Below are 18,116 nucleotides of genomic sequence, written 5' to 3' on the forward strand. Positions count from 1 at the left end.
AGGGACCAAGAATAAACATAACCCATTGGCTCATTTCACAGCCGTCCACGTTATCTCTGATTGCCCCTTTACCATAAAAAGATACCGAGAGAAACAGCAGGGATGGAAACATCCAGTTGAATAGTGAGAGATTGTAAAGTCAGTCTGGATTCCAGCGATCGGCACTGGTGGAATCCCATCTGTTTCCCATTCTGGTGTCTGTTCCTGCACTGCCTGTGGACCCCATTCCCTCTGACCTTTCCCCCACTTCCTTTGCTCAGACTCTGAAAAATTCCAACTGGGGAAAGTTTCCATCGATTTTGGTATTGCGAATTAAACCAGATATCTGCGCATGCGCGATTCAGCCCCGCTCCCAGCGCTGCTTGCTGGTGAGCAGAAGAGCGCATGCGCGCTCCCCCCCCCCAGCTCGGCCTGTGGGCGCCATTCCCTCAGTGAGCGGAAGAAGATGGTTAAAAACAGCCGGGAATGGAGAGATCACGGCCCCCGGGGGAAGGGAGCAAAGAGCAGCCTCGTTACAGCAGCTCATCGCTTCGGGACCGTGTCCGCAGATGGGCTCAGAGATCGGCATTGAGTCCGGGGGAAGGTCAGGGGGAGTCCGGGGGCTGTTTGTAAGAGGCGGAGTGGATAAGGAACTGGTCCCGGAATATGGAGTGAGCGGGGGAAGGAAGAGGTCATTCTCGGGCTGTGTGTGTCCAGGGTGTGTCCAGGGTGAGGGAGAGAGAATGGGAAGAGCAGGTTGTTTGAAATCATTGCTGCTTTCTCTCCCCAAACCAGTGGTGAAATGTTCCTGGTTTAGTTCCAGTCTCACCCTGTTTATTGTTATTGGACAGTGAACAGTGGAAACAGAGCCGGACAGTAAGGATATGGGGAGTGATACAAAGAGCATCTATTGCAGGCACCAGGTGACAAGTGTGAACACGTTTTAAACAGCGGCTGTTGTGTTTCGGTTGAACGGTTAGTTCCATGGTGGAGGGTATTAGAAAACTGACCTGTACAAAGGTCCCCGCCCCATCGGGTAGTGCCATTCATGGATCAGTGCAGGGGTTGTGTTGTGTCTGGATGTCACCAAATTGTTGTCAAACAGCCCAACACACCTGGTGTGCAGAAGCTGAGAGCTGCAGTACTGCAGTGGAGTCAGACACTGACACTGTTTGTATGTTTGTATCGCTGGTTTTCATTTGTGGTTATTACAATGATTATTAATTGTAAACAATTTTACAACACCAAGTTATAGTCCAACAAATTTATTTTAAATTCCACAAGCTTTCGGAGGCTTCCTCCTTCGTCAGGTGAACGGTGTGGAAATGAAATTTTCGAATCCTTCGCATTTTAAAATCACAGAACAATGCCTGGTGATTACTGCCCGTTGCCAAGGCAATCACAGTGAGCAGACAGAAAGGTGTCACCTAAAAAGGCCACCGAATATACAAACCCCCCAAAAAAAAGAGAGAGAGAGAGAAGGAACACAGTCAATGACCCGTTATATTAAAAACAGATAACATTTGTTCGCTGGTGGGGTTACGTGTCGTGTGACATGAACCCAAGATCCCGGTTGAGGCCGTCCTCATGGGTGCGGAACTTGGCTATCAATTTCTGCTCAACGATTTTGCGTTGTCGTGTGTCTCGAAGGCCGCCTCGGCCAACGTTGTCTACCTCATACGTTGCAGGAAAGGATGCCCCAGAGCATGGGACATTGGCGAGACCATGCAGACACTGCGACAACTGATGAACGGACACCGCGCAACAATCGCCAAACAGGAGGGTTCTCTCCCTGTCGGGGAACACTTCAGCAGTCATGGACATTCAGCCACCGACCTTCGGGTGAACATACTCCAAGGCGGCCTTCGAGACACACGACAACGCAAAATCGTTGAGCAGAAATTGACAGCCAAGTTCCGCACCCATGAGGACGGCCTCAACCGGGATCTTGGGTTCATGTCACACTACACGTAACCCCACCAGCGAACAAATGTTATCTGTTTTTAATATAACGGGTCATTGACTGTGTTCCTTCTCTCTCTCTCTCTTTTTTTTGGGGGGTTTGTATATTCGGTGGCCTTTTTAGGTGACACCTTTCTGTCTGCTCACTGTGATTGCCTTGGCAACGGGCAGTAATCACCAGGCATTGTTCTGTGATTTTAAAATGCGAAGGTTTCGAAAATTTCATTTCCACACCGTTCACCTGACGAAGGAGGAAGCCTCCGAAAGCTTGTGGAATTTAAAATAAATTTGTTGGACTATAACTTGGTGTTGTAAAATTGTTTACAATTGTCAACCCCAGTCCATCACCGGCATCTCCACATAATGATTATTAACGGAGAGATTCAATTGATCACTTTTGTATTTTCCACTTCACCTGTTCTTGAGTTACAAGAGATACTTTTTCTTCCGACAGTCAAATCCTTGAAGGACCCAGAATCAGTGTGATGTTTACTCAACCCGAGGCACAAGGAGCAGTCAGTGCAGCCAGCTCCTTCTCACACACAGTAAGTACATTATCACTCACAGAGCACAGAGACACAGACAGGTCATCAGTCCCACAATCTCAGACAGCAGAAATAGTCAGTCGCACACTGACCCCAATCCAACACTCAAACAGAGCAGGAGAGACAGACGTAATTTCCATTTCACAACGACTCAGTACTGCTGACCGGGAGATAAATAATTCCCAGTCCAAAATCACACGCAGTATCAGATTGAAAGGCACTGTGTCAATCTCACATTAGTTCAGCCTTAGCTACAAATTAAACACCAGATAGAACTGACACATGGTACTGATTGATAGGTACAGAATGAATCAGAACAGTGTGCTCCAAGATTCAAATTAAATACCAGCCCACAACTCTCACACATTATGAGTTTAAAGATGCAGTATTCATGCCACTATTGTGCACTGAGATACAAATGAGATACCAGTTCAGATGTTACCCATTTTTGACTCACATATATGTCCAAAAACTTCATAGTGTCAGAATGAAATGTACAGTTTCAATTCATTCACTGCAGACTGAGGTACACATTAGATACCAGTCCAAAATTCTCATACAGTGTAAGACTGAAAGAGAGAGTATCAACCCCATTATTGCAGACTGAGCAACACATCACATACCAGTCCAAAAATCTCAGTGTCAGGTTGAAATATACAGTATCAATTCCAGAAGTGCAGATTGAGTTCCACATTATATACCAGTCCAAAATTCGCATAAAGTATCGTACTGGAAGATACAGTATCAATCCCATTAGTGCAGACTGAGGTACACATCAGTTACCTGTCCAAAAATCACATTGTGTCAAATGAAAGGCACAGTGTCAATTCCTTTATTGCAGACAGAGGTTCATAATAGATAACTGTCCAAAAATCTGGTACAGTATTATAGTGAAAGATATAGTGTCGATGTGATTAGTACAGAATGACCTACACGTTACATACCAGTATAAAAATCTCACACAGTATTAGACTGGAAGATACAGTATCAATCCCATTAGTGCGGACTGAGGTACACATTAGATACCAGTCCAAAAGCCACATTCAGTGTCAAATTGAAAGATACCGTATCAATTCCATTAGTGTAGACTGAACTACACCTTACAAACCAGTCTAAATATATTACACAGTATGAGACTGAAAGGTACAGTATGAATTCCATTGGTGCAGACTGAGCGACACATTATATATCATCCAAAAAACTCATACATTATCATACTGAAACATACAGTATGAATCCTTTTAGTGTAGACTAAGCTGCACATAACAAAGCAGTCCAAAAATCCCTCGCTGTGTCTGACTGAAAGTTCGAGTGTCAATTCCATTGGTACAGACAGAACCACACATCACATATCAGTCCAAAAATCACATACAGTGTCAGACTGAAACATACAGTATCAATTCCATTAGTACAGACTGAGCGACACTGAACACACCAATCCAAAAATCTCATTCAGTGTCAGACTGAAATGTACAGTATCAATTCCATTAGTACAGACTGAGCGACACCGAACACACCAATCAAAAAATCTCATACAGTGTCAGACTGAAATGTACAGTATCAATTCCATTCGTACAGACTGAGCGACACCGAACACACCAATCAAAAAATCTCATTCAGTGTCAGACTGAAAGATACAATATCAATTCCATTAGCCCAGACTGAGCGACACAATAAATACCAGTCCAATAATTTCACAGTAAAAGGTTGAAGTGAACATTATCTTCACAGAGATTAAGATACAATCATGCAACAAAACTCACACATGTTGTTTGATTAAAACAAAGTCCAAAAGCGTATCCATATTTACACATTAATGCCGGACAAAAGATTTGCATACATTAGTGAATTAAAGACACAGTTTCAAGCACCATACTGCAACCTGAAATAAGAATACAGAACGAATCCAGACTTGCACTTTGCCCAGAGACTGAGTTACAGAATGAATCCCACACTGAGATAGAATACCAGAGATTGACAGAAACAGAATGAATCCCACACTCACACACATTCCCAGAGATTGACAGAAACAGAATGAATCCCACACTCACAGATAGCACCAGAGATTGACAGATACAGAATGAATCCCACACTCACACACATTCCCTGAGATTGACAGATACAGAATGAATCCCACACTCACAGATAGCACCAGAGATTGACAGATACAGAATGAATCCCACACACACACATTCCCAGAGATTGACAGAAACAGAATGAATCCCACACTCACAGATAGCACCAGAGATTGACAGATACACAATGAATCCCACACTCACACACAGTATCAGAGACTGACAGATACAGAATGAATCCCACACTCACAGACTGTACTGGAGACTGACTGATACAGAATTAATATCACACTCACATACAGTATCAGAGACTGACAGACAGAGAATTAATCTCACACTCTCATACAATCTGACATCTACTGGCCATAAGTGAGAACTGTAACAGAGTGGAACAAATTCACATCATCTGTCGTTGTTACAGATTCAGGACAATGTGCAATGTGAGGAAATAGTTTCTCTCTGTAACTTCTACTCTCGTATTTTTTCATATTTTTTCAGTGAAAAATTGGACAATTGATTCATAATAAAGTTTTTGTTTTGCTCATTCGAAAGTTGCCCCATTGTATTTCACTCTGCATTGCGCAACATTTCTGTCTGATTTCTCAGGACACGATTTATATTAATTCAAATAAACCGAACTGAAACACAAATAAAAACTGAGCGCAAATCTGGAAGTTTGAATGGCGACCGTCAAAAGTGAAAGGGACAAAATATAGAAAAAATTAAAACCGAAAATGCTGGAAAGACTCAGCAGGTCCGGCAGCATCTGTGGAGAAGGGAAGCTCGGGTTAACGGTTCAGGACTATGACCCTTCTCTCGATCAGAAAGGTTAATCAGACATAATTTAAATACGGAACGGGAATCAGCAGACGGAAAACCTTCAGAAAATCAATTAATTTCACTGAATCCGAGCAATTGAGTCCCGTATCCACCATTCAGATCAGGGCAAGTAATAATACAAAGGAACACAGTTAAATTCAACGTTATGGGGGAAATAAATTAATTTTAGAAGTATTTTTACATGAATTAGACCCGTTTGTGTTTTGGAAACACGATCACTCTGAACATCGTCAAATTCAGTTCCAGTCTTGGTGTTTCTGAATTCAGCGTGCTGGGATTCAAATCTGTTGGAATTAACTGCTTGGAAGGCAGCTATACTCACCATTATAGTGCCTTATTTCACCAGGAGGGAGAAGTCGAGTGTTTCTGTGGAGTTTCGGACTGAATTGCTCCCTTTGGGTTTCTGGCACTTTAATCATAGACAATAAATAGTTCCCAAACATCAGCCCCTGAACAGACACAAGAAGCTGGTGGAATTTCTCATTCATAGATATTAAATAAGAGGATGGCAAAAGCGAATAGGAAGAGGTTCGGAAGAAGTCACCAAAACAATTAGGGAAGCAAACAGGAACCACGAAATCAAATTATCAAGGAATATAAAAATAAATAGTAAATGATTCCACTGATACAAAAATATCAAAAGGAAAATCAGAATATCTTGAGTGCCACGAAGGGATGCACAAGATAAACTCACAGATAACGTCAGCGAAATGGCAGAAATATTGAATTGTGACATTGTCTCAGTATTTACCCGGGAGATTAACAGGGTGAATATATTAGAGGAAGAGGTCAATAAAGATATCAAGGCATTTAAGTTAGAAAGGGTGGTTAAACTCCTGGTCCAGATAGATTGCATCTGTGCATATTAAATGAAGCAAGGGTAGAGATAGCAGAGGCACTGTTACATATATAGGAAAAAATCATCACAAAAAGGAACAGTGCCAGAGGACTGGATGACAGCTCATGTGATTCTTATATTTTAAATCAGGTGAAAGAACAAGTCCAGGGAACGATAGACCAGTTAATGAAAGGTCGGTGGTAGGAATGATCATGGAATCTTTTACTCAATGATGCAACAGAAAAACATCTCGAAACCGAAAATATAATAAAACAGTTTGACAGAAGGTTTGACAGTTTAAATTACAGTTCAACATAACTTATTTGCTTTTCAATTCTCTTCCTCTAGAAATAAACCCCAGTGCTTTGTTCGCTTTTTATGGCCTTATCAACTTGTGTTGCTACTTTTAATGATTTGTCAATCTGTACCCCTAAATCCCTTGCTTTTACCCCATTTAGACTCTTATTTTCCAAGCAGTATATGGCCTCCTTATTCCCCCTAGCCAAATGCACCACCTCACACCTTTCTATATGGAAATTCAATGGCCATTTACACCGCCTTTCGGCAAGCTTATTAATTCTTCTTGTATAGGATATACCCCCTAAATTAATTACAAGGATTTAACACAGCATTACAACTGATGTTTGATCTAACAAAATATACTTGCAACTCGTCTCCATTCCCAGTTTTTCTAAATCCCACTCGTGCAATATAATGTGAAGAATTAGTTTCTGTTCTGTCCCTCTCTCATCTGCAAACTTCACTGTCCCGGGGTTTGGGGCATCTACTGGCCGGAAGCAGAACTGCAACAGTTCGGAACAAATTGCTGAAACCGGACAATGTTCATGTGAGCGTGTTTGTGATTGGTGGCAGTTATTAAATCAGATTGGATATCTGACGAAACCAATCAGAGAGTTACAGTTAATAATTATTAAGACCTCACTCCGAATGACCCAATCACAATCATTGCCTTCACCCATCCCTCATTACCATAGGGCTGTGGGGCTGCCTATTTAATCCGAGCTCGGAGGGAATTTGTGTCATTTCTCAGTCTGAAATTGAGTTTGAAAATGCCTGAGGACAAGAAAGCAGCTCCCAGGAAGGGCGCCAAGAAAACCTTGAGTAAAGCACCGGGCAAAGGCGGCAAGAAGCGGAGAAAGTCGAGGAAAGAGAGTTACTCCATCTACATCTACAAAGTGATGAAGCAGGTTCACCCCGACACCGGCATCTCCTCCAAGGCCATGAGCATCATGAACTCCTTTGTGACCGATATTTTCGAGCGCATCGCAGGTGAGGCTTCCCGCCTGGCCCATTACAACAAGCGGGCGACTATCAGCTCCCGGGAGATCCAGACCGCCGTGCGCCTGCTGCTGCCTGGGGAACTGGCCAAGCACGCCGTGTCAGAAGGGACAAAGGCGGTGACCAAATACACCAGCTCCAAGTAAAACTCGACAATGAAGTGAAAAAAAAACAACGGCTCTTTTAAGAGCCACCCACAACCTCTCTGAAAGAGCTGCATTTCCTGTATATTTAATTAGGATCATTTTATTGCAGCAATATTATTATTCCAATCGAAAAGTGACTCGAACTACCCCGTTCAAATCCCTGGCCCCTAAAATGAACACGAGTTTATGATCCGCTCCTTCCCATTTGTTTTGATCTTAAAGCATCACTATTCTGGCCTCTCATCCCCATTATGGCCCCCGCATCAATTCCGTTCTATGAATGCAGTTTCTGAAATATTTATGGACTGACGTGAAAATCCCCAGATTAACAGTAACCCCACCCCTTGCAGTTACAGCGGAATCGGGGCAGAATGAGAGCTCTGTCCGGGTCCCTCTTTTCACAGAAGCACTCCCGGCTCTGAGAAGGGACCAATCTGTAACGTTTCACTTTTCTAAAGACTAAAGTCAAATGTGTCCTTTCACGGAATGCTGTGAATGGGGCTTTAGTCCCGTCCGGTGCAGTTTGAAAGCGATGGTCGAATGAGCCATAATTTAAAGCAGATTTTAAAACAGAGCGAGCGATTAGTGACGGGGAGCGCTGAATAAGACAAGATAAAAAGAACGGGTTTAAAATCTTGTGCTCAGGGCGACATTGATCGAAATCCGATCCTTCACTGCACTGAAATTGGCGGGCTTTTTGAAATTCATAAAATTCCTGGTCTGACCGTTGAGGCCGGTAAATCCCGCCCTCTTCTAATTTCCAGCTACCTGGTTGGTTAATGAAATAGGCAAATGAGGTGTAATAAGGTACAACCAATCAGATGATCTTTCAGTCTTTGAGAAGGGTCAAATCAGAAGTCATTCCTCATTCTTTGTGAGATTGTGAACATGTCTGGAAGAGGAAAAACCGGCCGTAAAACTCGGGCCAAGGCCAAGTCTCGATCATCCGGGCCGGACTGCAGTTCCCCGTGGGCCGTGTTCACAGGCTCCTGCGAAAGGGGAACTACGCTGAACGTGCGGGAGCCGGAGCCCCGGTCTTTCTTGCCGCTGTGCTCGAGTATCTGACGGCTGAAATCCTCGAGCTGGCCGGCAACGCGGCCCGGGACAACAAGAAGACCCGCATCATCCCCAGACACCTGCAACTCGCCATCCGCAACGACGAGGAGCTCAACAAGCTCCTGGGACGGGTGACCATCGCTCAGGGCGGGGTGCTGCCTAATATCCAGGCCGTGCTTCTGCCGAAGAAAACCAGCCATGTGAGCACCAAGAGCAAGTAAAGCGGCCAAGATTTAATCTGATAACCCAAAGGCTCTTTTCAGAGCCACCCACTGTATCTTTGAAATGGCTGGTTCCTGACTGAAGAGAGTCAGGAATCAATTTAATAAGGACTTGATTCCGATTCTCGAACGAACAATAACTTGTTAATTACAAATGATCCAGATCGGTCTGTTGAAGTACTCGCTTCCGGACAGCAGATGTCGCCAACCTCCAATAGATTGATATTTGCAGTTTGTGTGGTGAATGAGACAAAATATCAAAATTGTCATTAAACTGGGCGGGTGGGACACAGAAATACCAGGGACATTTGATCATCGGCATCAAGAGGCATTCTGTTGTGTTCCACACAATATTATTTACAGTCTCATCCTCCGACAACACTTGCTCGGTCTGTGTTATTTTACCCAGATTTGTGCAACAGAAGCTGACTGATGTGTTGAATATTGTGTCAGCGATTGCTGAATCAAGAATGTGAGTGAAATTTGCCCGTGTTATTGGATGTGATTGAGGGATTGATTCTGTCCCTGTATCAGTTACGAGTGTTAGTGAATGTAACACTAATGTTTTACACTGCTTCTAATTCTAGCGCTGATAGAGAGCAAGACACACTGCCTTTCGATCTATTAGTGCGAGTTGCATTGAAACAGCCTCTGCCACTATATCTGCAGGGGGAGAATAGACTGAAACGTTATATGATCCGAGTCTGATTCCTTACATCCAGCATGGGTTTCAGGTCCCGTCCGATTGCACCTGTCCTTCAGTGCTGGACTCAAATGTCCAGTAAAGTGTTGGAGTGAGGCTTGAACTTTGAAACCCCAGACTCCGACATTCGAGTGTTTCCAACCGAGCCAAGCTGACACGACATTGGAAATGAGAACTTGTATCTCTCGTGCTTTCCACGAGTCCCTCTCTGTACATATGTCCCAGTAAGTTTGACACTGGGGGTGTATGTACCTCATGTGAAAGAGTGGGGTCGGAATCAGAACTTTCTGCAGCTGTTTGCCAGAACTTTCTCTGTCCGAATGAGGCACTGGTGGTGATGAGAGTCAGTCTGATGGAATTCACCTCCCTCCAGTCCTGCGTGTGTGTGGAAATGAAACTGTCTCCGTTTCAAATTCCTCATGTTGGTCAGTCTGGAATTGGCACTCCTCTCTGGTGCTGAATCTTCGTCCAAAATGAACAGCAGCTGTTTCTGCCACAAAACGTAGATCGGCTCTGTTCCCATCTCTCCGCTGTTATGATGGGCCAACAGATTGTCAGGCCTTGCGTCTGACATCCGCTCCCTCCCCTTTATGCATTTCCCATTTAATCAAATTTCTGTGAACTGCACGGCCCTGCGATTTCAACCCCAGAGATCACAGCTCTTTCCTTTGCTGATTTGGTGGCTCTGAAAAGAGCCTTTGTTGCACTTGGTGCTGAAGGCGGGTCGGGTTTAAGCGCGCTCCCCGCGGATGCGGCGGGCCAGCTGGATGTCTTTGGGCATGATGGTGACTCGCTTGGCGTGGATAGCGCACAGGTTGGTGTCCTCAAACAGCCCCACCAGGTAAGCCTCGCTGGCCTCCTGCAGGGCCATGACGGCCGAGCTCTGGAAGCGCAGGTCTGTCTTGAAGTCCTGAGCGATCTCTCGCACCAGGCGCTGGAAGGGCAGTTTGCGGATGAGCAGCTCGGTGGATTTCTGGTAGCGGCGGATCTCCCTCAGAGCCACAGTGCCGGGTCTGTAGCGATGAGGCTTCTTCACTCCGCCTGTGGCTGGAGCGCTCTTCCGGGCCGCTTTGGTCGCCAACTGTTTGCGAGGAGCTTTCCCGCCGGTCGATTTACGCGCTGTCTGTTTGGTCCTGGCCATTTTCTGAACAGATCTCAACACAACCTGAGACACAGAAACTGTTAATAGCGAGCCGGCTCTGGGGCTGCATTTTAAAGTGTCTGTGAGGAACCGCCCCGAGACTGTGATTGGCTGTATTCCGACCCCCAGTCAGGGAGGGACCGCCCCTGGCCTGTGATTGGCAGGTTTGAACCGAGCTCTGACAGTCAGAACGAAACGGCGGGAGGTCTTGGGCCCCAATTGGCTGAGCTAAAATTAATCATCAATTTCAAAAAGCCCGCCAATTTCAGAGCATCAAATAACAGTTTGAAGAAAATCTCATTTCGCTCCAGCAATTTAAGAATCTCTCTCTTTATAATCTCCATTATTTCCTACTCGTCAGCACAAATCTCAGGCTGATTCACATTCCGGTTCATTCTCTGACCTGTCTGTAAACGGGCGGGAATAAAGTCCCGGTCATTGCTTTCCGTCGGAAGCGGGACAAAGTCCAGCTTCGATTTCAAAAATCCCGCCAGTTCCGGCCCGGTGAACGGCTCCTCAAACAGAAACTTCACATCGAACTGATATTTGAATGAGGGCAAGAAATTAACACCGAGCAGAGAGGACTCAGCGGGAGAGGGAGTGAGGAGGGATTTTACTCTGAGTGAAGAATGTAATGTCTGTGGAAAGACTCTGCATCCCCGCCTGTTCATTTATACCGTGAAACCGGGAATTCCGCTCCTTCTCTCGGGATGGCCGACAACCCCGGCCATTTTTCTGATCTCCCTGTAACGAGTGCTGGAGAAATCTCCCCATATTAATAGAATATCGGAAACTGCTTCCCCACCCCGAGATCGTCCCACTCCCCCTTCCCAGGTCACTGCTCTCTCTGTGAGGCGGTGGGTGGCTCTTAGAAGAGCCTTTGTTTTGTGTTTGGTTGGAAAGGGTCGAGTCGTTCAGCCGCCGAATCCATAGAGGGTGCGGCCCTGCCGTTTCAGAGCGTACACCACATCCATGGCCGTGACCGTCTTGCGCTTGGCGTGTTCAGTGTAAGTGACCGCGTCCCTGATCACATTCTCCAAGAAAACCTTCAGTACCCCACGGGTTTCCTCGTAGATCAGACCCGAGATCCGCTTGACACCGCCACGGCGAGCCAGGCGGCGGATGGCTGGTTTGGTGATACCCTGGATGTTATCACGAAGAACTTTTCGGTGCCGCTTGGCGCCACCTTTGCCCAGTCCTTTGCCTCCTTTACCTCTGCCAGACATGATAATTCTTCAATTAAATGAACAATGAACTTCTGCTGGTTCCCTTTTTTATGCAGCTTGCCCCGACCTGACTGAAACATGCACAGAGTGAAAGTGGGAGGGGAGGAGAGAGAGTGAGAAATTAAACAGGGAGGGGAGGAGACAGAGTGAGATATTAAACAGGGAGGGGAGGAGACAGAGTGAGAAATTAAACAGGGAGGGGAGGAGAGAGAGTGAGATATTAAACAGGGAGGGGAGGAGACAGACTGAGATCTTAAACAGAGAGGGGGAGGAGACAGAGTGAGATATTAAACAGAGAGGGGGAGGAGACAGAGTGAGATATTAAACAGGGAGGGGAGGAGAGAGAGTGAGATATTAAACAGGGAGGGGAGGAGAGAGAGTGAGAAATTAAACAGGGAGGGGAGGAGACAGACTGAGATCTTAAACAGAGAGGGGGAGGAGAGAGAGTGAGATACTAAACAGGGAGGGGAGGAGACAAGTGAGATATTAAACAGAGAGGGGCGAGAGAGTCAGAGTGATGGACAGGGCGGAGAGCGGTCTCTGATCTTCCAGCTCCAACTCCAGCTTTCTCCACCCGCCAATTTTAAACCGTTCATCGATAATAGAACCGAATCACAGCGCTCCGCACAAACCCTTACAAACTCGGGCTTCATATCCAAGGATTTACAGAAACCCGGAGCTTTTAAATAAGCCCCGTTACAATTATCAGTCAGTAATATTTCTGCCTAAATACAGTCCCTTCTATAACTAGTCAACCCGCCGGCTTCCATTTCAGCCCCAGACCCGATTCTATCTCCCACACATTCCCTCCCAGACGGGTTCAGCAGTTTACAAACACATTATTCCAGCTGATTTGGAGAATCTCATGTGTTGGGGTTTGAATTGTGATAGCGGCGGATCTCCGCCAGTTTTCCCCTGTCACGAACCCTCGCCCTGAATCTGTGAGAAAAAGAATGAACTGGGACTGGAGGTGAACACGCCCCCAATTACAGTGAGACCCGGCCCGGGTATCCCATTCTCTCTATTTTATATCAGACAGTGGGAGTGGGGCGGGGGTAGGGAATGTCAGCGAGTCACCAGGACCCTTGGTTTATTGTAAATGAGTTCAATCTGAAATCTGAGCCCGGCCCCTGGACAGGAATCATCTGATTCCGGGATCAGCTCTTTTCTGAGAGACGTGGGTGGCTCTGAGAAGAGCCGTTGGGTTCAGATGGTCACAAGTTGCACTTGATTTTTTACTTCTTTTTGCCTGCTGCTTTCTTCGGTTTGGGCTTGGCGCTCGGTTTTTGTACCTTCTTCGCCTTCGCCTTTACTGGCTTGGGGGTCTTGGGCTTCTTCACAGCCGCTTTCTTCTTAATTGGTGATTTCGCCGCCTTCTTTGTGGTCGATTTCTTGACAGCTGTTTTCTTGACCGCTGGTTTCTTGGCCGTTAATTTCCTGGCCGCTGGTTTCTTGGCCGCTGGTTTCTTGGCCGCTGGTTTCTTTCCGGGAGATTTCTTGGTTCCTTGTTTCTTCACCTTCTTTCCCACTTTTTCCTGGGCTTCCTTCTTAGCGACTCTGAAGGAGCCCGAGGCGCCCGTGCCCTTGATCTGCACCAGGGAGCCTTTTTCCACATTTCTCTTGATACTTAATTTGATCTGGGTCCGGTGCTTCTCCACATCCAGGCCTTTGGTAGCCAGAATCTTCTTTATCGCGGCCAGGGATATCCCCTTGCGATCCTTGCAATCCGCCACAATCTTGAGGATCTGTTCGCCCAATTTGGGACCGGCTGTCTTGGGTCGGTGAACCGCCTTCTTCTTCTTCGGAGCATTGGTTTGAGCGGCGTGGGGAGGTGCCGTTTCGGCGGCTGCAGTATCTGTCATGTCCGGGACTCTGAAGAAAATCTCTCTGACAGTCAGAGCTGGGTCAGAAATGAAACGAGAGGCGGCGGCACAGAGCAACTTAAAGGCCCAGAGCGGACGGGGCGGAGACACCCTGCTGTCAGCTCTCGGCACCTCCAGCCTCTCTGTGTTTCTCTCTCCTCTTAAACGACCCGATTCCAATTATAATCGGGCACTCCAGAGTCCCAGACTCGCCCCTTCCCATCTCAAACACCGGAATGTTTGCTGTCGAAAAACTTTCACCGGAATTAAAAGCACCAGTTTCGATTTAAACCCGTTTCATTGCTGCACTGATCGCGCTCTCTCACCCGATCGCTGACATGATTTCTGTTTTTCGGCTGAAATCTTGAATTGAACTGAAACCGTACCTTAAATTTTCACTTCGGGTCTCGGCAGGGGAGGAGGGCGATCCTTTGACAGGGATTTTTTTAAATTTTACTCAAATGGGACTCGGACATCCGGCGATGAGACCGGCCACACAAACACAGTGACATTAATGTAACCCGCCCGCCCATTTCACACACTCTCTCTGACACAATGTTCACATCTGTACATTCACAGGACAAACTGTTCGCCACATTGACAATTCCCGGGACAGACTTTCCTCCCCGCTCGGCCTGTGCTGCGGATTCTCGGGTGTTGGTTGTAGTTTCCCAGCTCAGTAACTGTTAAACACTCTGAGGCCGGCGCTCCTCACAGTCTCTGGTCTCCAGATTCAGGGACAGGAGCCAATCACAGCTCTGGCTGTGATAATCCATATCTGCTTTTACATTATTGTATTGTTCACACACAGAAATATGTTCGGTTAAGTTGAAAATTCAAATTATCCGCTCTGGGCTCCTCCAGTCTCTCTGTGTTTCCTTCTCCTGCTAAACTGACTGACAGGCAATAGTAACTGGCGTCCGATCCATCCCATTCTCCACACCCAGAGACGGCTAGTTACTGAATAAATTCAACACTCACAGACAGTCTGGAGTCAGACTGTTACAGGCTGTTTCTCGCCACCTTTACTTTTCGGCGGATAAATGCACCGTCAGACCGGCTCATATACAGTAGAAGGGACAGTAATCGTCTCACCAACAGCACACAGACACAGAATCAGTCTTTCACATTCCATCAGTGGGTCTATATTACGCTCAGTAACAGTGTCCCGCATTCATGTGCAGAACTAAAGAGAGAGAGAGAGAGAGACGGACCGGCTGATAAACGGACAGACAGAGACACAGTCAGACAGACGCAGAATCAGTCTCACACTTCCCATCAATGTGTCCGTTTCACGCTCAGTGAACATTATCCCAGCTTCATGTGCAGCGCTTGAGAGAGAGATACAGACAGGCACAGTATCAGTCTCACACTTCCCATGTGTCTGTATCATGCTCAATAACAGTATCGCACCTCCATATAAAGTACAAGAGAGACAGAGAAACTGAGCTGTAATGAGCGGTATTCACCCAGTAACAAATAGGGAACTATTCCATTCCAATTGCTGTTCCAAGGTTGAATAATTTTAATTGAAAATCACAAGCTTTCGGAGGCTTCCTCCTTCCTCAGGTGAATGTGGAAATGAAATCCTCGAAACTTTCGCATTTATAAATCACAGAACAATACCTGGTGATTGCAGAAAGTCTTTCCAACTGCCCGTTGCCAAGGCAATCAAAGTGTTCAGAAAGAGAGGTGTTACCTGCAGGGCCACCGAATATAGGGGATGGCCTCTTTGACATGGTTAGGGTGGAAGCTGGAAAAGTGGAGCATCGTGAGGTTGTCCGTGGGCTTGCGGTCGAGTGAGGTGCTGAGGTGCCCGTCTTTGATGGAGATTCGTGTTTGCAAGAAAGAAACTGATTCTGAGGAGTCGTCCAAGAAAGAAACTGATTCTGAGCACCTCACTCTCCCGCAAGACCACGGACAACCTCACGATGCTCCACTTTTCCAGTTTCCACCCTAACCACGTCAAAGAGGCCATCCCCTATGGACAGGCCCTGCGAATACACAGGGTCTGCTCAGACGAGGAGGAACGCGATGGACACCTACAGACGCTGAGAGATGCCCTGAGCTACATGTTACACACCAGTCCAAAAATCTCACACAGTATCAGACTGATAGATTAGTGCAGGGTGAGCTACATTTTACATTCCAGTCCAAAAATCTCATACAATGTCAGACTGAGATACAGAATTAATTCCATTATTATAGACTGAGCTACACATTATATACCAGTCCAATAATTTCACCGTGAACGGATTGAAAGGTACATTATCATTCACACGAGAGTTCAGAGATTAAGATGTAATACTACTCTGAAACTCACACACATTGTTTGATTTAAGAAAATCCAAAAGTGTATCCATATTAACAAATTAAATACTCGACGAAGAACTGTATATACTTTGAAGTGGAAAAGATACAGTTTCAAATAAGATACTGTAAACTGAAATAGGAATCCAGACTGAATGCAGACTTGCACATTATCTCAGAGACTGAATGAATCCCTCACTGAGATAAAGTAGCAGAGAATGGCAGATACTGAATGTATCCCCCCCACACACAGACAGTGCCGGAGACTGACAGATACAGAATAAACCCCACACACATGTACAGTACCAGAGAATGACAGGCACAGAATAAATCCCAAATTCAGATACCGTACCAGAGACTGACAGATACAGAATAAATCCCACACTCGCATACCATATCAGAGATTGACAAATGCAGAATGAACCCCAATCTCAGGTACAGTACCAGAGACTGACAGATACAGAATGAATCCCACATGCACACACAGTATCAGAGACTGACAGATACAGAATAAGCCCCACACTTGCATACTGAACCCAAGATTGACAGATCTGGAGTAAAACCCACACTCATATACTGGACTAGAGACTGACAGATACAGAATAAACCCCACACTCATATACAGTACCAGAGACAGACAGATACAGAATAAATCCCACGCTCATTTATAGCACCAGAGACTGACAGGCACAGAATGTATCCCACACTCACGTACAGTACCAGAGACAGACAGGTACAGAATAATTCCCGCACTCCAATACATCACCAGAGACAGACAGGTACAGAATAAGCCCACTCTCATACACAGTACCAGGGACTGACAGAATACAGAATAAATCCCACTGTCATATACAGTACCAGGGACTGACAGAATACAGAATAAACCCCACTGTCATATACAGTACCAGGGACTGACAGAATACAGAATAAACCCCACTCTCATATACAGTACCAGGGACTGACAGAATACAGAATAAACCCCACTGTCATACACAGTACCAGGGACTGACAGAATACAGAATAAACCCCACTCTCATACACAATACCATAGACTGACCTCGACTGGATATAATCGAGAACTGTATACGAGTGGAACAAATTCACATTCTCTGACGTGGTTGCAGAAACAGGACAATGTGCAATGTGAGGAAAGTCTCTGTCTGTAACTTCTACTCTCGTATTTTTGCACATTTTGATATTGGAAAATGAGTACAATTTATTCATAATAAAGTTTTGTTTCACTCATTCAATAGTTGTGAATTTGCCCCATTATATTTCACTGTACATTGCGCAGTATTTCTCTCTGATTTCTCAGGTCGATTTACATTACTCCTCTACCCCTTTCAGACTCTTTTTGCCAAGCAGTATGTGGCCAACTTGCTCCCCTGGCAAAATGCACCAGCTCACACCTTTCGATATTGAAATTCAGTGGTCATTTGCACAGCCGTTATGCAAACTTATTTTTTGCAGTCTTCCGCAGTATTGACTATACCCCCTAAATCAATTATAAGAATGTAACACAGCATTACATCTAATGTTTGGTCGAACAAAATGTACTTGCAGCTCGTCTCCATTCCCAGTTTATCGAAATCCCACTCGTGCAATATAATGTGAAGAATTAGTTTCTGTTCTGTCCCTCTCTCATCTGCAAACTTCACTGTCCCGGGGTTTGGGGACATCTACTGGCCGGAAGCAGAACTGCAACAGTTCGGAACAAATTGCTGAAACCGGACAATGTGCAGTGTGGGCGTGTTTGTGATTGGTGGCAGTTATTAAATCTGATTGGATATCTGAAGAAATCAATCAGTGAAAGAAACAGGTTTGTCTTTGGGGATGTCGAACTGCTGTTATACAGGGCCTTGGTGAGACCACATCTGGAGTATTGTGTGCAGTTTTGGTCTCCTTATCTGAGG

General features: G+C 45.6%; 1 protein-coding gene, 1 long non-coding RNA gene and 1 pseudogene across 2 annotated transcripts; 2 read left to right on the plus strand and 1 right to left on the minus strand.

Moving 5' to 3' along the window:
* The first annotated feature begins 414 nt into the window (after positions 1 to 414).
* Positions 415 to 6,802, plus strand: LOC137307063 (uncharacterized). Its single transcript, XR_010959014.1, has 3 exons — positions 415 to 583; positions 1,668 to 2,486; positions 6,390 to 6,802. It is a non-coding gene; the product is annotated as an uncharacterized lncRNA (long non-coding RNA).
* A 1,770-nt stretch (positions 6,803 to 8,572) lies between these two features.
* On the plus strand, positions 8,573 to 8,961 carry LOC137307291 (histone H2A.J-like; annotated as a pseudogene).
* A 2,702-nt stretch (positions 8,962 to 11,663) lies between these two features.
* LOC137307064 (histone H4) lies at positions 11,664 to 12,032 on the minus strand. The gene has a single exon (XM_067976405.1). The coding sequence runs from the start codon at positions 12,029 to 12,031 to the stop codon at positions 11,720 to 11,722; it is 312 nt and encodes a 103-aa protein (XP_067832506.1). The 5' UTR covers position 12,032; the 3' UTR covers positions 11,664 to 11,719.
* Positions 12,033 to 18,116: the final 6,084 nt, after the last annotated feature.

Source organism: Heptranchias perlo, chromosome X (genome assembly GCF_035084215.1).
Source record: "Heptranchias perlo isolate sHepPer1 chromosome X, sHepPer1.hap1, whole genome shotgun sequence".
Lineage (NCBI taxonomy): Eukaryota > Metazoa > Chordata > Chondrichthyes > Hexanchiformes > Hexanchidae > Heptranchias > Heptranchias perlo.